This window comes from Dermacentor albipictus, chromosome 5 (genome assembly GCF_038994185.2).
Source record: "Dermacentor albipictus isolate Rhodes 1998 colony chromosome 5, USDA_Dalb.pri_finalv2, whole genome shotgun sequence".
Taxonomy (NCBI): Eukaryota; Metazoa; Arthropoda; class Arachnida; order Ixodida; family Ixodidae; genus Dermacentor; species Dermacentor albipictus.
The window spans coordinates 154,016,000-154,041,743 of NC_091825.1; the positions used below are offsets into that span (position 1 = coordinate 154,016,000).

The 25,744-nt window shown below is 44.2% G+C and overlaps 1 protein-coding gene across 4 annotated transcripts in view; it reads left to right on the plus strand.

Moving 5' to 3' along the window:
• Positions 1–25,744, plus strand: part of LOC135902333 (midasin) — a 369,755-nt gene that overhangs the window by 253,458 nt on the left and 90,553 nt on the right. For all 4 annotated transcript variants that reach the window (XM_065432311.1, XM_065432313.1, XM_065432314.1 and 1 more), the window contains 6 exons: positions 7,839–7,898; positions 7,999–8,199; positions 16,454–16,630; positions 20,508–20,727; positions 21,450–21,715; positions 24,729–24,824. In XM_065432311.1, coding sequence (XP_065288383.1) covers positions 7,839–7,898; positions 7,999–8,199; positions 16,454–16,630; positions 20,508–20,727; positions 21,450–21,715; positions 24,729–24,824 — 1,020 coding nt within the window. The remainder of the gene's footprint in view (positions 1–7,838; positions 7,899–7,998; positions 8,200–16,453; positions 16,631–20,507; positions 20,728–21,449; positions 21,716–24,728; positions 24,825–25,744) is intronic.

Sequence of the window (25,744 nt, forward strand, 5' to 3'; positions counted from 1 at the left end):
TGTCGTACGCAGCAGTCTGGAACGCCCATCGCGCCGCTGCTATCTTCGAGAGTGTTGCGGGAAAGCTCACCTCCTGTCAACAGAGCGCACTTGGTCTGGGGCGGCGGAGTTCGATATATCCATTTTACATCCGGCCCCGTTCGTAATAAAAAATTAAAAATGCATGCGATTTTCCACGTGATATAGAAAGTGTTCGATATACGCAATAATTCGATATATCCATGTTCGATATATCGAGGTTTGACTGTAAATGGTTTCGTACAGTGTAAAGAAGTCATGAGCATAAGGAAATCAAGCAACAATTTATCATGCACAACAAGCAAAGAATTCACAAGGTAGGTACATCCTGCTATTCAACAAACAAACTGTCTGGACAACAATAGACAATTTTAGTTTAGCATATGCTATATCATTGCGTATGTTATCAAAGAGTGGGTCATCACTGCGCATGCTGCAGGATGCTAAATGACCCATAACGTATAGCGTATGCACGCTTTTTCTCAGATTTAGCTTTACCATCTTTGTGTCGTTTACATAGTTTTCGTAAGACATGGCAGCGGTCCTGGCTGCCCGCTTCGAATTGAATTTGGCGTTGCTTTTGTAAAATTCAATGTGTTCGCGGCAAATGTATGTGTAAATGACTTTCACTTAGTCTGGGTTATGAATCATTTAGCATCCTGCGCATGCGCAGGATGCTAAATGACCCATAACGTATAGCGTATGCACGCTTTTTCTCAGATTTAGCTTTACCATCTTTGTGTCGTTTACATAGTTTTCGTAAGACATGGCAGCGGTCCTGGCTGCCCGCTTTGAATTGGATTTGGCGTTGCTTTTGTAAAATTCAATGTGTTCGCGGCAAATGTCTGTGTAAATGACTTTCACTTAGTCTCAGGCTACTTTGACGACAGAGTATTAGGGATAACCTTGGGGAGTTTTCAAGATCGCTTCTTGTTTCGAACGAGTCAAAGCCTAACACGAGATACATTTGAGATGTCACTGCCACATATTGGTGAAGTCAGGAGATAACCGTGACAACCGAATGGGGCCTCTGAAATCGGAACATCTTGCATGCCAACTATAACTGTAATAAACATGTGCTGCTTAGTGTAAGCTGTACTATAGTGTATAGTGTACGCTATAGTTGTATATGTTATGCAATAACTTCTAATAATGTGTGCTAAGTATGCAATCAGTATGTTGGAGAGGGCAGTTCAGTTCAGCTACTTGAGTAATGGTAATTTAGAAGCAATGTGATAAGATACAGGGAAATTGAGGACTGGCAAAGATAGCTTATTGTACGTGACCAGAACTGTAGGCAGCGAAGTAGCGCTCAATTAAATGCTTTAAAGTGACAGAGGGCTGATGTTATGAATATTTACAACTTATAATACAGCTTAGACCACTTATAATGTAACTGCTTATAGTGCAGAACCAGCTATAACACTGCCTTTTCTGACTCCCATTTACCCTCCCATAGAACTCCATATATGCACATACTGCTTATTGACCCTTTTTGTGGAGCAGTTCATTCTAAAGAAATGAGAATTTCGCTTTCGGTGGCGCGCCTCGTATCGCCTCAGTTGAAGCGCCAGCAGTGCATCATAAATGATTCACTGCACCGATAGCACCCAAATGGTCAAAGCTGAATGTTTTGTGACAGTCTACAAGAGTAAGCAATTAAAAATTATGGGGTTTTACATGCCAAAACCACTTTCTGATTAGGAGGCACGCCGTAGTGGAGGACTCTGGAAATTTTGACCACCTGGGGTTCTTTAACGTGCACCTAAATATAAGTACACAGGTGTTTTCGCATTTCGCCCCCATCGAAATGCGGCCGCCGTGGCCGGGATGAGAGTAAGCGTGTTACCAGTGATAATTAATCTTTATTACAAGGTATTACAATATACAAAATAGCTACATTTCAAGTCTTGTGTGTAGCAAGAGCAAATCTATCAGAACTAAGCACACCTGCCAGCGATTAGGCAGAAAATAATCAGATAGTGACCGCACCAAGGAAATTTATTGAGTCAGGAATGTGACAAGCTGCTGCTTCAAAACTTTGCCAAATAAAGAATGAAAAGCAAAACAAACTAATCCTGATTCAGTTAAGAAGCTAAAAGTTTAGATAGCTTGGAATATGTATTTAGCTCTGCTTTAATTTTTCATGTGCCATATACACTGCTCGCACCATTCAGACATAGCTCAATCAGCTCCGAAAGTGCTTTTGCGTGCTCTACGACGCTGTGGCCAGAGCGTTCTATTGTCCACCCATTCATTGTCTACAATACCTCCCAGCCGCACCGGTGCCTTACACACCCTCTGTAAGCACTGAGTCAACGGAGACATCGACATTTATCGACGACGAGTGATGGCAACGATGGATTATCACACGGCACGTGTGATAATCCCAGCTCTGTGCCGCTTCTCCCTCGATCACAGCTCGGGTCATTCGGACCGAGAGCTCGAGGGCTCGTGCCATTCGGACCGATACGTGCACATCGTCCCCTTCTTCCTTTCTGCACCGCATGCCTCTTATATATGACATGGGTCCCCTTTTTAGGAGTTTTCTTTTTTCTAAAAACTGCTTTCTATCGGTCTTCTTGGTGGCGAATTTGACTCTCCCTTGGGTGCTTTTTCTTAAGTCGTCGTGGCTCACAGCACGTCACCACACTATCATGCACATTTCACCACATCCACTGTTCAGAACGTTTGCGACTTCATTGTTCCCCACCACTTTACTTGTGTGCATTTGCTCCGTCCGCGTTATCCTCTTGATACTTCATCACTGCATCGCCCTACTCATGAAATCTGCCCCCAGATTCTGTGGTCCTTTAATGTACTCCATATGGAAGCAGTATTCTTGCAAGGCGAGACTCCATGTCATTATTCTGCCATTTGTTAGCTTAGTTTTGCTCAAAACCTCCAGGAGCTGGTGGTCTGTTTGCACCTAACTTGTTTGCCAAATAAATAGATGTGGAATTTCTGTATTGCCCATACAAGGGCGAGACATTCCTTCTCAACGGTTGAGTAATTCCGTTTTGCATTATTAAGTCGCCTGCTAGCAAAAACATACCGGATGGAATCTCTTGTCTTTCTCTTGCAGGAGTACTGCTCCTAACGCGTTATGGAGGCATCATTGCGTAGCTCAAACTCCTCCTGTATGTCTAGTGCTAACAGCACTGGCAGATGTGCTAAGCTTTTCTTTAGCATTTATAAGGCTCTTTGTTGTACCCCACTCCACTGAGTTGTTTGCCCCCTCTTTCGTCAACTCTATCAATGGTCCAGCTACTTCAGCATACTGTGGGATAAATTCTCTATAAAATCCTGTAAGTCCCAAAAACGATTGTGCTTGCTTTTTGTTTATTGCCTGCCCACTGCTTCTATCTTGTCTAGGGTAGCCTCCTTGGGCTCAACTTGTCCCGTTCCCAATTTTTGTCCCAAAAATTTCACGGCATTCTGCCCTAACTCACATTTGGTTGGCGTTATCATCAACGCCGCGTCCTTTACACTCGTTAATAGCTTTCCCAGGTCCTGAAGATGTTCATCCCACGTATCAGTGGCAACCAGTATGTCGTAAATATAGTGTTCAGCGTGCGACACACCATGTTGGACCTGTCTCATCAGTCTTGTGAGCACTGCTGCCTCTGTCTTTAGACCGAAAGGCATATACTTAAATTGAAATAGTCCTTTTGATCACGAGAAAGCTGTTTTTTCTTTGGACACTTCTTCCATAGGAATCAGCCAGTATCTTTTAGACAAATCCAGTTTTGAGAAGTATCTCTTATTTGCCACTCTTGCTACTACCACATCTATCCTGGGGATTGGTTCTGCATCTGTTTTCAATACGTTGTTCAGACATCTGAAGTCAACACATACTCTATTAGAACTGTTCGTTTTCTTAACAACCACTAATGGCGCGTTATAAGGAGAATTAGCCCATTCTATGATTCCTTGCCTAAACATCTTGTCTATCTCACTTTCAATCACTTTTTGCATTGCAAGGGGTAGCGGATATTGCTTTACATGCACTGGTTCCTTTGTTGAACACTGTAGCTCGCACCACACTACTTCTGTCCATTCGGGGAAATCTGAAAACACTTCCTCGAACTTGTGAATCAACCCTCTCAACTTCTCTTCTTGTGTTGCCACTAGGGATTGGTTCAACCTAACCTCCTCTACCCTCATGGTCTTCTTATCGATATGGGTGTGCACCTCCCTGTGGTCCTTCTCTTCGGCAATCACCATGCAAACTCTAGTCCTCTTCTCATTCTTTCCCTTTTTTATCTCCTTTCTCTCTTCATACTTTTTCAACAAGTTTATGTGGAACACCTTCCTGTGGTCCTGAACTGAGATCTCATAGTCCAACTCATTTTTCTTTTGGGTAACCGTAAAAGGTCCCTTCCATTGCGTAAGCATCTTATTATTATCTGTGGGCAGTAGTACCAACACCTTGTCTCCCAGTTCTAACTTTCGGTGCGTTGCTTTGCGGTCATAATATTTCTTCTGTATCTGTTTCGCTTGCGCCAACTCCATCGTGGGCCAATTTGCACGTTGCCTTCAATTAGTTTTGGAGTTCTAGTACATACGTTTATGTGGTCTTTCCCTCATTGTTAAATTCCTCTCTGGACCACAGCTCTTTCGGAGTGGTATTGGTCCTCTAACTGCTCTCCCGTATAGCATCTCAAATTGCGAAAACCCTAAGCTAGCTTGTGACACTTCTCGGTAAGTGAACAAGAGTGCTGGCAGATACCTATCCCAGTCTTTTGGTCTTTCCTGACACATCCTCCTTATCACTGCCTTCAACATTCCGTTAAACCTCTCTACCTAACCTTTTGCCATTAGGTGGTATGGAATGGTTAGCTTTGGATCTGTGGACAACAGTCTATTTACCTCCTTCATAACCTCCGATGTGAAATTCGAGTCTGTCACTCAAAACTTCCCTGGGCACACCATACCGGGCGAATATCTCCAACAATGCTTCGGCCACCTGAATGGTATCTACCGTTTTCAGCGCCACAGCATCAGGGTACCTGGTAGCTACGTCGACTAGCATGAGCACATACCTATTTCCTTTTCCGGACACGGGACTAATAGGCCCTACAATATCAATCACCACTCTGTGAAATGGCAGCTCAACAATGGGCAACTTTCTTAGAGGCGCCCTTCCTACACGTCCTTTAGCCATCGTTTTTTGGAATACATCCCATGATTTCACATACCGTTTCACATCACTCTGCACCCCTATCCAAAAGAACTTTTCCGTGATCCTTTCTAAACTGTGATTTATTCCTTGATGACCTGCCATTATGCTATCGTGCCCTATCTTCAGTACTGTATCCCTCAGCTCCTTTGGGACCATCAACTGTAGTGCTTCCCTACATGAACTAAACACACACTTCTGGTACAATAGGTTATTCTTCTTTATAAACTCCACTATTGTCCCACTCATTTTCCTTTGCACCAGTTCCCCTATCTCTAGTTCACACTTTCGTATTGACTGATCCTCTTCCTGTATTTCTTTAAATTCTGCTGTGGTTATATTTTATCCATTAATGGCTGTAACCTGCAATGCTGTCAGAGGTTTGGCACTACTGCTTGCTCATGTTTGTACTGCAGCCGCTACGTCTGTCTCTCGCATCCCCTCTTTTGGCGCTTGCGAGTGTTCTTTCTCTTCCACGTCCTTCCCTGTCCTCTTTCAATTTGGGTCTAGGTCGTCTGCCTTCCTCACCCCAGGTACATTTCCCACAATCAAATCATAAAGGGGGTCCTCCACACATCTAGCTGTGACCAGCCCTGTAAAGAATGGTGTCAATATTTGAATCTGTACCTCTGGCAGATAGTTAACGGACTTATCTACCAAGATTACTGGTTTAAAGTACCCGGTCATGCTTTCTGGTGGCACTAGACTCCTTCTTACTAAAATGGTATTGGTTCCCGTGTCTCTCAAGACTAGCTTTGCATCCTTGTCCCTTGCCTTCCACTTCAGGCCCGTACTGCTCTCTCTGTCCACCCTCTCTTGACCTCGTTATACATGCCGTCTTACCCATGGGTCTAGTCCTGCATTCGTCTGCCCTGTGACCTTTTTTTTTTGGCACAACTGGCACACTACCACTGCTTCGTGACGATTACCTCTCACTCAGCAGTTCACTGCTAAATGACCAAACCAGGCACATCTCAATCCTTGTGCCTCTATGAAGTGGTCTGTTTGTTCTGCCATTAGCTCCACATGTTACAGTTTTCTCTGTTTAAGGAATATTGCAAACTGCTGCTACACCTGGCAAGAAATTGTTCACCCATGACTTTGTCGCGAACCCCTTCATACATTTTGTCTGTCTCGGACAGCTCTATCCACGTCTCAAAATAATTCGTAAGACGACACGCAAGCTGCTTGCCTTTTTCTGAATCTTCAGGCTTACATGACCTAAACTTCTCCCGGAACCCTTCTGCAGTCAACCTGAGTCTCTGCAATAATGTTTTTTTCCCCTTGTCATAGTCTAATGACTCTTCTGCTGGCATACGCCCGAAGAGACTCACAGCCTCGCCCACTAAACACAGGCTTAAAGCGTTAGCCCACTCGCTCCTCTCCCAGCCTTGCCCAGCTGCTGTCCTTTCAGACCGATGCAAATATGCATCCAGGTCCTCCCTCTGCTCAGTGAAAGGTGCCATCAATTTCCTAGGGAAAATCTGTATTGTCCTGGAAGAAGGTGAGTTAGTTGATGCTGATCTGGATCAGGGTGTCTACCAACCGGGAAAACCGGGAACTCTCAGGGATATTGAGTAATGTGGTAAAACTCAGGGAAAACTCGGGGAATTTGTGCCTCTATCAGGGAAAATTAGCTGTAATTTTATTGAAAGGGTTGAAAGTTGCAAAAGTTCAGCCTGTGCACGTGATCGCATGCCCAATCTTGCACGGGTACAAGTGTATCAAGGGAGAGCTTCCCGCAATGGCATGCCACTCTACACTGCCACTGGCTACAGCCCGCATCGTTGGGAAGAGCCAACCAAAGTTGCAACCAAAGTTTCGAGAATGAAAGTGAGGGCACAGATGGCACAGGCAACACTCGAATGGCAGCAACTTAGTTTGTGGTCGCCATGTTTTTGATACCACAGATCACAGCACGAGGATCTGTTCGAAAAATTGAACAAGACACTGTACAGCATTCCATATTTCAGTCACTGCTATATATTAGTTCTGTGGAGTTGGTGGCAGGACTGCGGAAAATTTCATTTAAATGAGCGGGTCTGAAAATTTAGTCAGCGACTTACTTTCCTCTGTGTGGTACTTCTTTCTTTTTTTTTCTGTTTTGCTTTATCTGCTTCAAGCGAGGACCGCAGGTTCTTGGATATTAACCTTCCAACGTTCATAAATTAAAATGGATGCAAACATCTCGATTGCATGGTTTGATTCACAGATAAGTGTGGCTGCTTGGCCTACATGTTTTGCACATGTGCAGCATTGAAAAATGTTTTGGTTATAGTGCAGTGCCGCCTATAGTGTGGATATTTGCAACTCCAGCGACTTACACTATAAGTTATCTATGCTATACAAGCTTTCAGCGCAGTCACTATGAATGGCTGTGCCTTGTCACTTTCACTATAGCTTGGCATCCATGACAATATTTTAATAGCATGAGCATTTGCAGTTATTAAGTGCTGCTGTTTTGCTCTCGTTGTTAACCAGATTGGTTTGTTCCCATATGGAAAGCCCTCTCTTTAATTTTATTTTGTAAGATGCAAACATCTCTATTTTGTGTTATGTGATTATGGTAGAGCTCTGGGATCACTCCCATGGTATTTCTTACCTTTGTGTTATTTCTTCCTTTTTTTCTTCCTCACAGCTGGCGCATGGCATTCGAATGCTTGCTGTGTTGGCAACGTCCAAGTGCAACGTTTCGAGTGTGGGTATCAGGGCTGCACAAGCTCTTTCAGGCCTTTGCTGTGGCATTTCAGTGGTTTGTCTAGCAGCAGCATACATGATGTCTATGGTGTGCTGTGCAGGAAGGCTTGCACCTGCTGGAGCAGTCATTGGCCTTTCCATCTGCCCTGCTCCCTCACCACTTGTCTGCGCTGCTCTCAAGTCCACAGTTGATGACTCTTATTACTAACAGGCGCCACCAGTTCCTCTTGCTTCGATCTGCACTGCAGGAGCTTGTGTCTGGCCAGAAGCAGGACCATAGTAGGGCAATCGATTGGCTGAAGGTAGGTTGTGCTTTTGGACATGGTGAGATGAGGCAGGGTAGATGTGATGAATTCATTATGAGCCACTCTTTTATTAACATGATTCGTAGCAACTCTTGATACCCTTAAACATCAGAACTCCACTCTAAAGACTTTGGGAACCTTAAATATTTGTCTGGTGCACAAAAACATTTGAGTTTTGTCTTATGCTAAGCTAACCAGGTTTTCTTTGGGCCTGCATAGGCAAAGCCATTGCAGTCCAAAAGTCAAGCCATTCCAGTTATGTTGGTAGCTTTGGGGTGGTTGGCGGTGGTTTGGGTTTATTTAAGCCTTTTTTTCTTTATTTAGTAGTAGTGTGCAAAAACCAAATAAGTTTGCTCCATGCTAAAGACAGCGTTTAACTCCCAAGCTGTCAAACTTAATGTTACTTTGGGGCTCGAAGGTGCTTTGTAATGGCACTTGAAAGTCTTAAAATCCCTTAAAATTTGTCCGCAAAATCTGCTCCAGACAGTGACCATGCACCGCATCTGATAGGCAGACCTAATACCCATTAGACAGGCATGTATAGTGCCATTTCAAGCAGTGTTCGCTTTATATTCAGTGTGCAGTCAGACAGCAATACTTCTTACCGAGCATACTCACCAACTAGCATCTTGGTTGCTTCTTCACATGAGAGCTCACTTCACTTGATTCTAGTGCATAGTCATGCTTGATGATGGCATTGTTCTTGTACAACATTTAGATACAGTTGAACCCACTTATGACAATACTCAAGTGCCACGAAAATTCCATTGTTATAATTGGGTTGCATGAAAAAATCAAAATAGGGGGAATGCACAGCTGCTGTTAGAAAACTATAATGGCGGGTAGGCCAGTGCACCTACCCACTACCTTCCTCCATCCGGCTGCTGATTGTGTTCACTCGTTTAACTGCTTCCTGGGCGCTCTGATTACGTGTAACAAGCCGCGGCTGTCAGCATTAAAGAATGGCACTGCTATAGCAACTGCAAAGAGGGGTCACCGGTGGCAAGCGATATGCGAGCACCTGCGAGGCATCGCTTTGGTGGTCCCAAAAGGGGCCTTAAAAAATTGCAAGAAGGCTGCCATGTCAGCCTATCAGCTTGATAAATCCAGAAGAAACGCTGAGGCGGGGTCGCCACAAGCATCTTGCCACGTACTTCTCACTGGCTTGCACGAGAAAACCCTATGTCCGTTAGCCTTGCATGCTTTACACGAAGCTCTCCGACATCCATCTCCAAGGCATCCAGGTACTCCGAGTAGTGCAGCAGAAGGTTCCTCACAAAAACGAAGCCCCGGAGGGACGAAATGATCTGCCAGCCCTCATGTGAGACAACATTGAGGCAGCCTGCCCTATCGCATCATCGCTGCCGTCGTCGTCATCGCTATCTGACGCAAGCACATTTGCGACGATCACCATCGGTTAGAAGGACTTAGTTTCCAAATCCGTAGCCATGCGCTTTCTTTTCACTGGCAACGTCGTGCATTGCCGATGATCAGCGGGCGGTTAAGCCATCTTACGTTTCGGTGGAAAGTCAAACGAGGCTGAGAAACCGCGTGGCCAGGAGCAATTTCAACGCAACCAACAAATATGAATGCGAGCGAATAAATTGTTTGCAGAACTGCCCTGAGTGAGGAGCCAGCGAGCAACATGCAAGCAATCTGCCTAATCTGCTTGTGATGCAGTTGGCGTGGTCCATTTTTGTTTCAGAGGGAAGGGCGGCATAGAGCTATGGGCGCAACCCATTCATGTTCAGAGGGGTGGAAGGGCGACAGGAGAGAGGCGCGCGGAGATGGCTGTAAAATAAGTGCGCGGCAGCTGTTGGAGTATCAGCCCATCGTGCAACGGCTCAAATTTCTCGTTTTCTTTTTCTTATTTTTTTTCCTTTCAAAGATTTCACATTTCACTACCTTTCGGCTTGGACACCCAGCAGCCAGACTTCATCGTTATAACCGATAATGCGGCATTGCGGCATTGTTGTAGGCGGGTTATTTCACTTCAAGAAAACATACAAAAGTCGACGGTGCAGCAGCTTCTCATTGTTATAACCAATATATTGTTAAAAACCATGTGGTTATAAGTGGGACTGTATGTATTCATTTTAGGCTAATAAGTATGGTCGGCTTCCGTTAATTTGTCTTTGACGGGACTGGTGAAATTGATCAGATTATCTGTCAGACAGAAAAAACACCAAAACATAGTGCTACTTCGTTTGGCGAGATTTCCCCGATTCTAACATGCCCCTGAATTCAACATGTGCCCACTCTATATGTCTCCAAAGTAGAAAAACAATGTAGAAATGCCAATAAAGCTCCTAAAGAAAGTAGATATATAATGCACACTCTAATTTTTGGCAAGAAAAATGGTCTAAATAAATGTTGCTCAACAGCAGCAGGTTTCTAAAGTCAGCTTTGATGCAATACATTTGTGTAATGCTTAAAACATACGCACGTCGCAAAGGCAGTTTTGGTATTGTGCAAGCAATATCCGGCCCAAATTTCTTGAAAAGAAAAAGCCACCTGTGAGAATTGGGCAAATACTGTAATCAGACATTGTGAGCTACAGTTAATACTTCCTAGGGAAAGACGTAAACAGATGTTTTTGACGGGAGATGACGTGTGTTCAACACATTCTTTGGCCCCGGAGCTCTGCCGAGACAGATGCTGCCACCAAAGGGGTCGCTATAATGTCACCATGAGGGTCAGGCATGTGCATGTTAACTGATCAAGTTCAAATTATCTGGCAAAGGCCAATTTTAGGATCGAAATAACGAAAGTTTTGGTCCATTGAAGTGCTTGGGCGCCAGGAGGGTTGAATTAATGGAAGGTGACGGTATTACTGCCTGTGCATTCATCCTCTGACTGAAAGTCCATTCGTTTCTTTGTGATAACAATGGAACCAGTGCAAATGCAGTTACCGTATTTTTCTGCATGTAACCCGCCACCACATGTACCTCACACCCCCAATTACAGCAGCCCTGAAAGAAAACAAATATCAGCACGTATAATCCGCAAATGTAACTGCATAAAACAACACTTAAATCTTTGCAAAAACCATGTCAATTTGCGGATGCACGACTTGTCCACATAGTATCTTTGGCCAGCAATTCTGTTCGCCCGTTCTTTGGCGATGCTGATAAAGCTGGATTTGCACGCTGGACCCTCGCGCTCTCCCAAACAGAGGTTGAAGTCATAGTGACTGACTCCCAGCAGGAGTGCCGCAACTTTGCTAGCGGCAGAATTCATACCACAATGCTCCAGATCATCAAGCAAAAGCCGCCAACGAGATCAGTCATGATCATCTGGGCGCCAGCTCATTAAGGCATTCCTGGCAACGAGGTCGCCAACCACGTGGCTCGAGATCTGACCCACCGAGCCGATGCCGAGGAATCTGAACCCGAGCGCATGCACCCTCTAGTCTCGTACCAAGACATCACACAACACTACACGCTAACTCGCAGAACATATGCGCCCCCACACAAGTCACTACCTAGAGAGCAGGAGTGATTCCTCCGAGCTCTACAGGTTAACACATTCCCCCACCCAACCAAAAATCACCTCATAGACCCTACACAATTCTCTCCGCAATGCCGCTTCTGCGTTGAGCCCAGGTCCCTCAGGCACATTGTAGGGGGTTGCAGAGCGACACCATTAAATCCTCCGAACCCTTACCCAACTAACGAGCTTTGGGAGAGAGCCTTGGCCAGCTCCGACCTCGAGGATCAGCAACGGCTGATTGCGAGGGCCCAGGACGCGGCCCGAGCTCAAGGCATTCTGGAATGAGGACGTCTCTCCAAAGCTGCATTCACCCAATAAAAATGTTTATTCTCTCTCGGTAATGTGGTATGTAATGTGAATTGGATCACTTTGCAGCTAGCATTCACACAACAGAGGATGACAGTGTGGACGGAGCAGCTATTGCATGAGCAAAGACGATGGAGTAGACGTAAATGAGCCAAAATTCCCAATTATTATTTGACTCATCACCGTATTGCGAAGCACTTTAACGTGTGAACTGAGGAAACGCCACGGGAATGGGTGACATACAAGTTTGCTGGCGACACGTGCACGATTCGCTAACTGTAACTGTAACTGTTCGTTGTCCTAACGTTGCTGATGGTACCTTCATTGATCATGCATTATCGAACTTAACAGATCCATCTGAGGCTGGAATTGTTACCATCGATATTACCGATCACTATCCTATCGTTCTACGCCTGCGCAATCACTCAGCCTTATCTAACACGTCATTCTACAAAGTTGTACTTGACAAAGAGATGTTCCTTGCAAGCGTAACTGAAACTGACTGGTCAGAAGTTATGTCGTCTAATGAACCTCAAAAATGTTTTTCGCAATTTTTAACCACACTTTCATCGCATTTCAACTCCCACTGTCATAAAATAAAATGCAGAAAAAAGGTATCATTGCCACAAAATCCATGGCTTACAGATAGCCTTCTGAAAGCTATGCGGTCTCGTGAAAATTTATATAAAAAAAACAAAGAAGCAACCTTTCAATACTAAACTACTTGCCCGTTACAAAAAATTTTCTAACTCTCTTTCTGCAAAGCTTAGAAATGCGAAGAGGAATTATAACGAACAAAAAATTATAGAATGTGGTAATAACACTAGGAAAAAGTGGGAAATAGTCAACACCTTTTTAAACCATAACTCTCAGAAAGTCATTTCGAGCATCATTCACAATGACATGGAATACATTAATCCGCTTGATATTGCAAATGCATTTTGTGATGCTTTCTTCAATAGCACTTCTGATTCTAATTCATGCTGCAACATGTCCTTTAAGCGCTTACCTCACTCATCTTTCCTTTTTCCAACAACACCTGATGAAGTAATCTTAGTAATTAAAACCCTTAAAGCCACTAGTGCTGGCCTAGATAATATTAATGCTTACCACATTAAAATGATCGCGGAACATATCGCTAACGTCCTCTCAGCTATCATTAATCTGATTTTTAAAACCGGTGTTTTTCCACGTGAACTCAAACGTGGTCGAGTCATTCCCATTTTCAAAAAGGGTGATCGCACGCTTACACGGAATTATAGACCCATTTGCATTCTTCCATTTTTTAATAAAGTTATTGAAAAACTTATCGAAAAACGTTTAACAAAATATTTAGACAAATTTAGTATTCTTTCCCCTTTTCAGTTCGGCTTTCGTTCAGGCTTTTCAACTAATCTGGCACTTATATCTCTTACTGATTATCTCAAAAAAGCAATTGATGAAGGTAAATTTGCAGCCTCTATATTCGTTGACCTATCCAAGGCCTTCGACTCAATTAATCACACAATTCTTTGTGCTAAACTTGAAGCCATCGGAATAACTGGTCCGCCTCTACTTCTAATCCGCAGTTACTTACAAGTTAGAAAACAAGTCGTTAATATTTCTGGGTACTACTCTAAAGAAGCTACTACTAACATTGGAGTACCACAGGGGTCCATATTAGGTCCTCTACTTTTCCTAATTTATATTAATGATCTGCCCAGTTGCCTCTCCTCATCGAAGTGTATTCTGTACGCAGATGATACTACTATATTTAGCTCTAACAATTGTATATCAACACTAACACGCGAGCTCAATGAAGATCTCGTGAAAATTTCCACATGGTGTGAACTTAACAAGCTATAGATTAACCATAATAAGATCAATTTTGTCGTTTTTGCCTCACATCAGCGATCGCCTGAGCTCCTTCAGTCTATTTCAATCAACAATCACCTAATCAATGCAGTTGATCATTGCACCTATTTAGGTGTGGAATTTAACCGCCATTTCAAATTTCACCTTCACATTGCTAATGTTAAAAAGAAAATGGCATACGGGATACGCGTTTTAATCAAAGCACGACCATATTTCTCATTTTCTACTCTCATGTCGCTTTATTATGCTTTTGTTCATTCTCATATTAACTATAACATTGAATCATGGGGAAACACTTATAACAGTCACCTAACTTCGTTGCAAGTCATTCAGAATCGAGCTATTCGGCTAATAACATTTTCACCTCGTAGCATTAGCGCAACTCGGCTGTTACATGCACATTATATTTTGAATGTGACTGACCTTGTTAAATATAACCTGGCCATATTTATTTTTAGGGCATTAAACAATGATATTCCAGTAACCATCATACTGAAGACATCCCTTACTAATACTAATAATACTAGATTTGCTGAAGATATTAACTTCATTTTGCCCTTAGTTCGCACCAACTATGGTAAGCAATCACTACACTTTTCAGCATTATCTCTGTGGAATACATTACCATTCCCTTTAAAATTGTTCAAAGCTCACAGATTTCGTACAGAACTTAAGCATTTTCTTTTAACTTCCTCTGACTTTCCCATTTGAGTATAGTATGAGTTGTATTATTAACTTTCTCTTTGTCTCTTGATTTCCTTCCGGCATATATATATGTGTATATATATATTATTTCACTTTCTTTCTTTTAGCTATTTTTTTCACCTTTCGTTGACTAAGTCGAAGCCTTGTTTTTTTGCTAAATACTTACATATGCTGCTTTTCTGTTCATTTATGCCTTGTCTCTTAAAACCTTTGTTTGTAAATTTTTCATGTTGCCATTGTTGTATGTATTATTAATTCTAGTCATCATGCACAGGAGGTCCCATTTCAGTTTCTAACTACGGGACCTCCTTCTGTATATACATATGTTGTAATTATCCTCATTTTGTCATGAATAAAAACTGATTCTGATTCTGAAAATGGCACCCAGTAAAGAGTAGAATAGGCGACCATGAAAGTGGGGAGAAAATATCTTCAACATGCAGGAGTGGAGAGAGGGTAGGGTTCCCTAAGAGATGTATGGATGAATGGAAAAACTTTATTGAGGTCTATCGGAACATACACTAGGACGTAGCGGGCTGCTCCCACATCGGGACCGACAGGCCTAGCCTCTCTGCCCCGTCGCGGACCTGTTGGACTGCCCATAGTTAATGAAACTTTAAATGGCCAAAAATCTTGCCTTGAACTGTGGCATCACGACAGTGTGACACATAATGCCGTGAAGCCACAGTTCAAGGCAAAATTTGCATATAACTTGCACCCCAACTTTACTGTTAAATGTTTTGGATTATCGATACAGGTTATACGTTGTCAGGATTGGGGGCTCAATCCCATCGCTCGTGGTCCTTTGCCAAGATTGGAGTCCGGCATGAATTCGAAGGTAGCTGGCCCATGCCGTCGTCCAACTTATCCACGCTGAGGACGTTGATGAAGGGAAGAACTGCTTCTCATTGAGAACGAGGAATATGGGTTTATTTGCAGAAATTAAATCAGTCTAACATGACTGTTGACGAGAAGTGTCAGTCCAACATGACTGCTCAAGAGAAGTGTATCAGTCTAACATGACTGCCCAAGAGAAGTGTGTCCAGCATTCGCACAACAGCAGTTTTTATACACTCGGTCCGCCGGCCATACAAGGCGGCGACTGTTCGTTTACTCATCGCGAACTTGCCGCCGCTCCGCAGAACAGTTTACGTACACAAAGGCACACACATTCCGATGCCCGACGCCGGCGTTGGAGGGGTGCCGTTCCGGGAAGTATCGGCGCCAATCGTGGGTAGCTCGTTGTCTTGCGTCTGGTCGAGGCCTGGGAAGCGACATAAAACGGCTTTCCCGCGGCAGCTTGTTCATGCGTAGCAGATCAGGTCCGCGCTGGAGACCTCCGGCGCCATTGTTCGCCTACCAAACGCGTTCTGTCACAATGGCGATGGGGCTGGTGGATGGAGGTGGTTTTCAGCACAAAGCCCGTTTCTTCAAACGCCTCCTAGCTGCAGCGACGGAGAGTGGGGGATGCGCGTCTTGTCCCCCAGTCGTAATTGGGTGGCAATTTTGCCTTGCAGCTCACCATTCTTAACAACGTACAAGAATACTATCACTTTCTTTCTTGATTGTAGATTCCTCGAAGATCAATCTGTTTGATTCTGATTTAAACAACATGTGTTATCAAAAAGTGGGCCATACTGAGGGCTTCAGTCGCAATCAGCTAGATATCCTGGCCCTGCTGTTGCTTCTATATGCGCGCAGTGTTCTCTCAATCTATAATTTTGGCTCCTTCCAGTCTGATATCAAATACTACCAGTCTTGTCTGCATATTCTCCTTGCATCCCATTTAATACCACGTTGGTACCATGAATCGGGACTCCTGTTAACAACTAACCCGTCTAACAGCATTACCAGTGTCCTGAAGCAGGTGACGTGGCCATGGTTTGTCTTATAGGCAGCACGTCCTGTGCTTGGCCAGCTGATGTCATCCTGGCTGCTCAATGAAGAAGAGGAGCGGGAGAAGAAGGAGCGGGAGCATAGCCTCTTCCAGTATCGTACTCATGCTGGTGAGGAGAGCCAGGAAGTTTTGGATGAGCAGCAGTGCCAGGCTCTCTTCCCTAGCTATACACAGGTGAGCTATACACAATGAGGCTAGTCATTGTAGCTGCATGAATATAAGGTCAGATTTGAATGTGAAGTTAGCAGAATGACAAAGCCCATCACTTTTATTCGGAACCATGCTGCAAATAGAAGGTGAGATTTCTTTCTTCCTCTTCCTTCATTTTTATGCTTCATTACATGTGCAGCTCAACCACTAAGCTTCAGAATTCTGCAGAAAAGCCATGCTATTGATGTCTTCATAGGTTTATGCATCAGTTTGCAAAGATTCGATTGCTGGCACCACGTTCGCATCTGGGTTATTAGGGGCATGTGCTTGCTAACACAGCTGAGAAGAGATTGTAGGTACAAAGGGCACCTACATATGCTTTCAACACCTCAGAAAGGGATGTTCTTCATCTTCATTTCTGTGTTCTGTGATATCAAAAGAAAAGTCTACAGCTATGAAAAAGGAGAGAGCTTGAGTTGGCAGTGCAGCAAGAGCATAATGAAAGTAGCGAAGGCACATGCTGTCGCCTTTCCGCACTTGACCTCATTCCACCATGCAGTCCAATACACCCAATATGATCTGTCCCAGTAAATGTGCACGCGTCCCTTTTAGAGCAGCATAGAGCCGTGGGCCATCCATGAAACTTCATTCATTCATTCATTCATTCATTCATTCATTCATTCATTCATTCATTCATTCATTCATTCAAATACCTACACCACCCGAATTCGGCATTGTAGGGGAAAAGAGCATAAATAAGGTAAAAAAATAAGTCTAATCAAGAGAGGCATATGAATAATATTGTTTGACACAGCACAGGTGATCAGCTTTCATATAGAAACACATTTCCTTGCACCAGTGCCATTGCACTCAGTTTTACACCAAACTTGTTTGTTTGTTTGAACTTGTTTTGAGTGGGAGCTGTGGCCCACTGAATGCTCATGAGACCCTCAGGCTTCTGGCTTGTAGCTTTTGTGCGCTGACAGTCAGCACAGCACTGCACATACTTTGATATGTCAGCCCAAATGCCCAGCCAGACAAGCCGTGCTGAGACATGTCTCATGGTTTTGAAAAATCTGGCATGGCCTGCAGTTGAGTGGTAGTGTGCCTTCTCCAGTGCCAGGTGTCAGAGGGGATCAGGCAGCCATGGTACCTTCTTGTTCCTTCTTTGCTGAACCAGCAGTCTGCTTGGCTCCAGTTCTGTTTTCTCTGCCAAATCATGAAGAAGACTTTGGTAATCAGGGTCCGAGCCTGGAAGCCTAGTTCCTTGGGCCACGGTCTTCAGTTTTGAGAGATGGCTGTCAAGAGCCTGTTCTTGGATAAGCCGTCCTGTGTCACCTAAGAGTCTGGCACTCTCTTCTAAGGCTACCGCTACTTCCTCAAATGTAATTTTCAGTTCAGGTTCTGAAGCAGCAATGGCAAACTCTCTCATGCAGACTATCACTTGGGTGGTCTTCACACTGAAAAGGGGCTTTGCTCAAGGAATTTATGGGTATATTTGCCAATTTCCATCTGTACTTGATTCAGCAGGTGAAGCCCTGCAGTCGTAGCACCCTACGCCTGACCCTGGGTGAAGCTTGGTCAGTGCTCAAAGGACAAGTGGTCACAGTGAATCTCAAACTTGGTAAATTCAAGGTAGGCCCTGAACTTGTCCACTGCCCATATTACTGCAAGGCACTCCCACTCCAGGACAGTATAATAGCTTTTGGCCTCTGTAAGACGCCTGCTAGTGAAAGAAACAGGCTGCAGTCCATCAGGGCCAGCCTGCAGTAGCACAGCTGCAATGCCAACACTGCTTGCATCAATTTCAACCACGAAAGGTCGATTTAGATCTGGAAGGCCCACAATTGCATCCTGAGCTAAGGATTGCATGAGTGCAGCGAAAGCCTGCTCTTGGCTCTCTGCCCACTGCCATGGCTCATTCTTCTTCAGAAGGTCCGTGAGCGCAGGTGCTGTCAGTGAGATGTGTCGGATCAAGTTCCTGTAATAGTCAACAAGCCCCAGGAAGGCCTAAAACTGCTTAATTATGCTGGGCCTTGGGTAATCTAGCACTGCATGCACCTTTTCCTCACTTTGTCTGCACTGCCCAGGTGAGTTGATGTGGCCCAAGAACTTAAGGGACTGATGGCACACCTGTATCTCGTCCGGTTGTAGGGTCAACACCTTCAGTTATTTCAGCACTTTACTCGCCTCATCAACTTGACTCTCAAACGTCTTTGAGTAGACTGGAACATCATCTAAAAATGCCATAGTGAAGTGGTGATTGATTCCCTATAGCACATCGTCCATCAAGGTTTGAAAAGTTTCCAGGCCACCTGCCACCCTGAAGGGCATCCTGACAAATTCAAATGTACCCTGATGGCAAATGAAGGCCGTCTTTATAATGTCGGCATCGCAAACAGGAATCTTAAAAAGCCCTTGGGAAAAATCGGAGTTTGAAAATCACTGAGCTTGGCCAAGTTATGCTAGAGCCAGTCCATTCGAGGCACTGGGTAGGCAGGTACTTTGGTTCATGCATTCAATGGTCGGTTGTGTATAGTAAGCCGGTAGCGTCAAGACTTCTTTGCGACGAGCACTGGGCACTAGTACAAGGACTGCTGCTTTGTCTTATAACACCCTGCTCTAGGAGGTTAGGGACGCAGCTTTCATTGATTTTCTGCTTCTTAGCATTCACTGACGGAGCTTCCATCTCACAGGCACACTATCCCCTGTGCCTATGCAGTGCTGAGCGAGGGCGGCACACCCAGGAATTGTAGTAAACCAGAGGCTTAAGTCGTCAAGCACTTCCTTTATGCTTGATTGTAGTTTTGTTGCTACAGCATAATGCTTGCCTTCAGTTGGAATGCTAGTCCCTTTGACAGGACCTGGAAGAACTTCTTGGAAGGAGGTGTGGAAGTGGTAAGGCTTTTCATCTTCCTGTATTGCAAGTACTGTGGCTGGACCCTTGCCGTGCTTAGTGAATGGCACAATGCAATGTGAGTCAGTGCCAATAGTCCATTCACCTAGTGCTTCATGTATAGAGATGCTTGTTACACTCAAAAAGTCCCTGCCGAGAACAATGTCCTGAAATAAGTCTGGCACACACAGGAAGCGCTGGTTGCGGCTGCCCGTAGTCCAGTCGATATTGCACTTCAGGGATGTAGTAGACTGGGATCAACCTGTTGCCAGGCGGAGTGCACGCACTTGCGTCGCCTGAAAGATGAACCACTACTGCTGCTGTCACAGAACTCGCCAGAACTGCCTTAGCCACCATCAGCTTTTGTCTAATCGCTGCCGCAATTTGCTCACATTACATGGTGGAGCCATTAGTTTGCATCAACAGATGCTGCAGCAACTCTTCAGGCACGTCCACTGCCTCCCTGTTGATCCCAGACAAGTCCCCACTTGTTACAAATGACAACAGGCTGACATGGTCATCGCAAACACTCCCTTTATTGCTGCACTCTGCGGCTCTTCCCCTATGCTGTCCACATGCTGTCCATCTGTACACACCACATGTAACACACTGTGCACCACCCACGTCTTCCTTCCTCTCTCGCAACCGTACTCATGCCACCTTGTCCTTCCCCTGGCAACTACAGTCTACCACATGCGCACCGCCTCCGAGAACTGCACCTTGCCTCGCCTCACTTGGAGCTCTCAGTCCACTTACAGTCCACTTACTCTCTCCTCACAGTGGTGTGAGCACAAAGCTGCACACCAGGAATAAAATGCACCCATGTCACAATCACACTAGCAAATGAGGAAGCTTTGAAGCTTTAGGAAGTGTGTTAGAGCTTGTTTTGGCTTCCTTGAGCTTTTATTCACATGGCGAACCGGTGTTGCGTCTGACTGATGTGGCTCTAGTATTGTGGTATGTAGGATTGGTTGCATTCAAGGCTTGCGATCTTGCCTGCTACAGGAGTTTGAAGACAATGAAGATGGACCTGCACAGACCGAGAAAATATTGCCAGTGGCACAAGCAATTGCCTTCAGTGGCAGTGAAGCACTGGAAGTGTGGCGAGCTTACTGCCTGCTTGCTGACCCCAACACAACAGAAAAGAAAGCTGACTGCCTGGGTGCTTTGATGCTGCGCCACGAGGCACTGCGCAGCACTTTGCAGCAGCATGGAGCTCACCTGGGTAAGGTGATAATTTTTGTATGGAGGTTTCTGTTTTGTTTCATTGGGGGTCTTGAATGCACGCTTATAGTAATTTATTTTCTTGAAAAGGAACATTTTGGTCATCCACCTGGGATCAGCTGTGTGAGAAATAATTATAAATTTCTTTAAACTTCCTCCCCGTTGCAGATTTCTGCAGAATTGATTTGCTGATTCTTGTGAAATTTGTGTTGTGGGGATAGGGAAGGGTTCAAAAGGCAGTAGAAACCCTTCCACCTCTCCAATTTTCATTTGTTAGACATGTGCTCAACAGTCATGCTGAACTAGTCTGTAAATCAACTAGCCCAGCAAAATACCACGTTAGTGTTTCCTTGGTTTATTCAGAGTGCTCAGAGGCACCCCCAAAGTGTGTAACTAAGAATCTGACAGAGTTCTGGTCATGTGACTGTTATGTTGTGCTGTTGTGTTGGGTGCCTTGTGTGTCAGCCATGTTTGTTTGCAGTTCGAGCAGTTCTGATGTGTTTCTGCTTTTGACCTTAGCGATGGAGCATTCAGCTAGGGCACACTTTCTCTGGCTCTGATTTAGAGTAGGCTCGCTTCCATGTGACTTGAGTTCTTGCATTGTGGAAACCAATGAACTATACCATTACTGGCGTTTCTCTGCTCTGAGATTACATTGGTCCTTTCCAACTGGCATGCCATATTGTACATTTTCTCTGATTCTGATGCCTTTTGTACGTGCAGATGCAATGCTAGATGTGGCCTTGCAAGGCTGCCATCTGGTCTCTTGTTGGTCGTTGGAGTTGGGCCTAGACACAGCTCCCCTGGAGCAGGAAGTTCTGGTGGAAGGTAAACAAGTGAAAAAAGGTCACGATTCAGGCCACCAACTTGACCTCTACCATGATGCTGATCTGGAAGAGACATCTCTGTGCGAGGGTCCCTTGCGCCGCTTGGTGACAAGGATTCAGGACCTTCTGGTGGAGTTCCCTGGGCATCCAGGTTTGACTAAGGTGTGCTTCTCTTCAATGTGGTGTGTGTGTTGCAAATGGAGAGAGGTAACTGTACAGCAGAAATGCTCAGCTTATAAGCAAATGTAACTTCCCGAGCTTGTGCATTGAGGGAAGGATGTGCAGACACATAACTCAGGAAATTACAGTATTGTCACAGTAACACCGCCTCACATTAAGCAAATGACGAGAAGAAAGGGGGTTAACTGAGGGGCCTGATTTTTATTAGTCATATCATAAGAAGCCAACAAACACTGACACCAAGGACAACATAGGGGAAATTACTTGGGCTTAGTAAATGAAATAAAGAAACGATAAATTAATGGAAATTAAAGTGGATGAAAAAACAACTTGCCGCAGTGTCAGTGTTTGTTGGCTTCTTATGATTAAGCAAATGAGTAACAGGAATGGGGAAGCAAAGGGTTTCACAGTACTGCAGACTTCAGTTAATTAGACCGTGGTTTATTCGATTTTTTTTTTTATTTGATCCCGGCTGAAGGTCCCAGCTGGTGCCCTAACATTTCTAATGGCCCAGACTTTTGTTATTTCGATCCTATAATTTGCTTTTGCCGGATCAGTCGAACTTGACACACGCGCTTGACCCCTATGGGGACCCTGATGGTGACCCTCTTAGTGGCAGCGTCTGTCTCAGTGGAGCTTAGGGCACTGTGAATATGTTGAATGTATGTCATCTCCTCTTAAAAACACCTATGTTCGGCCTGCCGTAAGAGGATTAACAATAGTAATAACCATAGCTGATGATGTCTGATTATGGAATCTGCACAATTACAACAGGTGCCCCCCCCCCCTTTTTTTTCTTTCTCTCCAGGAAAATTGGGCGGTAAATTGTCTGTGTGATGCAATTGAACACGAAACCAAAGCCGCCTTTGCAGTGTTTGTGTGTTTTACCGCATAACATGGATGTATATACTGTGCAATGAAGCTGACTTTAGGAAACCACCCATCGTTGTGCACCGCATATTCGACCTTTGCCCATATTTATTGCTAAAAGATAGGGTGAACTTTTGATTATACTTTGTTTAGGAGCTTTAATGTAATTTCTATGTTAGTTTTCTGCTTCAAACACCTGTAAACTGTGTGCTGTTTTGATTCGGGTGCATGTTAGGATGTGGCAAATACTGCCAAATGAATCGGTAGTGTGTCCTGGTGTTTTTTCTGCATCTTGCTTAATTCACCCCACCGGGTAATTCAGTCAATTTCGTCGGTCCTGCCAGGGTCAAATTGAAAGTCGACTGTATTTATTTATCGTTAGTTAGGAGTATTTGCCGTAGTGCGCAATGAGAAAAGTATTGCACATAAAAACATACGAGAGTTGATCCAGAAATAAGGTTCCCAAAAAGCTCTAGCCACATGGATAGGTGAGAGGTGAAATCCGGCAACACTGCTGCCATGCGGCTGTTCCTCCACTCTCGGTTCCCCCCGGCCACGCTTCGCTGCACTACTCATTCTTGGCTCAGCAGCCGTCCGATATGGAGGTTCCCATTGTTGATCCCGCCAAGTGCAAGATTCATTCTGTAATTCGCTTTTTGCACGCCAAAGGGACTCCACCTGTGGATATTCGTCAGTTTACAGAGGTGTACGGCGACAAATGTGTGTCTGTTCAACACGTTCGGAAGTGGTGTAGGGAGTTTAGTGCCGGTTGGAAGGAAGTCCACGATGAAGAATGGAGTGGAAGACCGTCAGTGTCGGAGGCGGTTATTGAGATGGTCCAATGCGAAGTGCTTCAAAACACGATGATCACCATCCGTGAACTTGTTGCTCAGATTTCTCAGAGTTCTTACAGTACAGTGGAAAGAGCTTTGACTGAAAAATTGGTGTATCACAAGTGCTGTGCTCAATGGGTGCCGCAGCTATTGACATCAGACCACAAGGAGGAACGCTTTGACTGTGCTCACCAATTTCTTCAAAAGTGTCAAGAAAATAAGGAAAGATTGTTTGGACTCCATTGCTATGAGAGACAAAATGTGGGTGTTTCATTTCACTCCCAAAATGAAACAAAAATCCAAACAGTGGCGTCACCCAGAGTCACCAGTCACAAAGAAGTTCAAACAAACTCCTTCTGATGGCAAAGTCATGGCCAGTGTTTTTTGGATCGTAAGAGGATACTGCTGATCGATTTCATGGAATGTGAGACAACAATCAACTCGGACAGTTATTGTGCATCACTAAGAAAACTCAGGTGAGCTATCCAGAACTGCTGGCGAGGACGACTGGCAGCCAGCGTTCACAACACAGCCCAATGCTGCAACAGCAACAACGCTGCTTCACAACACAGCCCGACCTCACGTCTCCTGTCAAACCCAGGAACTTTTGACAAACTTTGGGTGGGCTGTCATGCTCCACCCACCATACAGTCCAGACCTTGTGCCTAGTTATTATCACTTGTTCCCCAAGTTAAAGGAACATTTGAGTGGCTAATGCTGCCGGAGCGATGATGAAGTCAAAGAGGTGAAACGCTTCCTCAACAGGTTGGCGGGGGAGTTCTACGACATTGGGATGCAGAAATGGGAGTACCATCTACAAAAATGCGTAGAAAAAGATGGCAATTATGTAGAAAATTTAGCAATGTTTCATCTTTCCAATGATGTAAATTTCTGTGAGGACAAACAATGTCATCTATTTCTAAAATTGATGGGAACCTTATTTCTGGATCAAGTCGTATAAAAGTGTGAAGCTATGGAAGGCGCAGGAATTGCAGAAATTAATGTTTTTACCATTCATGTCCCTAAAACCTGAGTGAAAGAAAGGATGCCTGTACAAATCCCTCATAAAGCTAACTTCATACTTAAAAATTTTTGTCCTGGTCCAGAGATTGAACCCGACTGGAGAACTTTGCCATTTAAGGTTAGAAAATAATGCTTCACCATCTGCTTTTGTAAGTGCCCCTTTTGCTTTCTATCCATGGTCATTAATCCAGTGAAATGTGATTTTCTTTTCTACACCGAAGTTATGAGGTCTCATAGTGCACATCTTTTTTTTCTTCTTTTTTCTCCAGTTGAGACACGTGTGCAACCGTGTGCTGGGCCTGCCCGTGTCATCACCAGTAATGAAAGTGCTTCAAGGACTAGAAATACTGCTTGCATTGGGACAGGTAAAGATAAGATATGTAATGATAATAATCTTCATTTTCTGCTGCATGAGTTTTGTGTAGGGGCGTGGAAATGTCAAAATTTTCGAATATGAATCAAATACAAATACTTAGCATTGAATATCAAATAATAGTATGCACATGCATTTATTAGCAAGTTATTTTATTTTAACATGTTGGAGCATTGCAATAACATTGTCATTGGTAAAAAAGTTAAAATTAGAAAGCCAATATAGTAAAAGATTGAGTATTTGACTCATGTTAGCTTTGGAAGTTTGAATAGTTTCTTCTAGTTGTCTGTTCTCCCCAACCTGTGCCTTATTATACCGCATCAATTTCCTGTAAACTCAGAGGCATTTGACCATGTACCATTCGTCACTCATTGCATTTGCTGTCAAGCAATGAGCTCAGGATTGAGGGTCAAACCTGCAAAAGGGCGCACCTTCGCTGTTTGCAAACCCATGTTCCTTGCTATTGAGCAGCTGACTTTTCTGTAGAGCGTAGACGTCCAGTGGCTAAGCTTGTTGCACAGGCGAAATCTCTCCAGCAGCATGAAATTATTGCAAGGTTGAGCAGAATATCAGACACATTTTCTGAGTTTAGATAAAAATAAAGCCTAAGAACCATGTATGCTCCCGCACAGCTTGCAATATATTCTATTTGCTTCGAATATTGGTACCCAATCGAATATCCGATTCTAATACCTATTTTTCGAATCATATACTAATATTAAATATATAATATTTGATAATACTCTAAATTCTCAAATATTTGCACACCCCCTAGTTTTCGGGCCTTTTACCTTATAAGGGCCAATTTCGTTCACCAAATGCGACTCCCCAGGGTCGATTTTCTTTATTGCAGATTAAAAATTTTCAGTGACCTATTTCGGAAAACAATTATAGCAGTTTTTTAAGATTGAC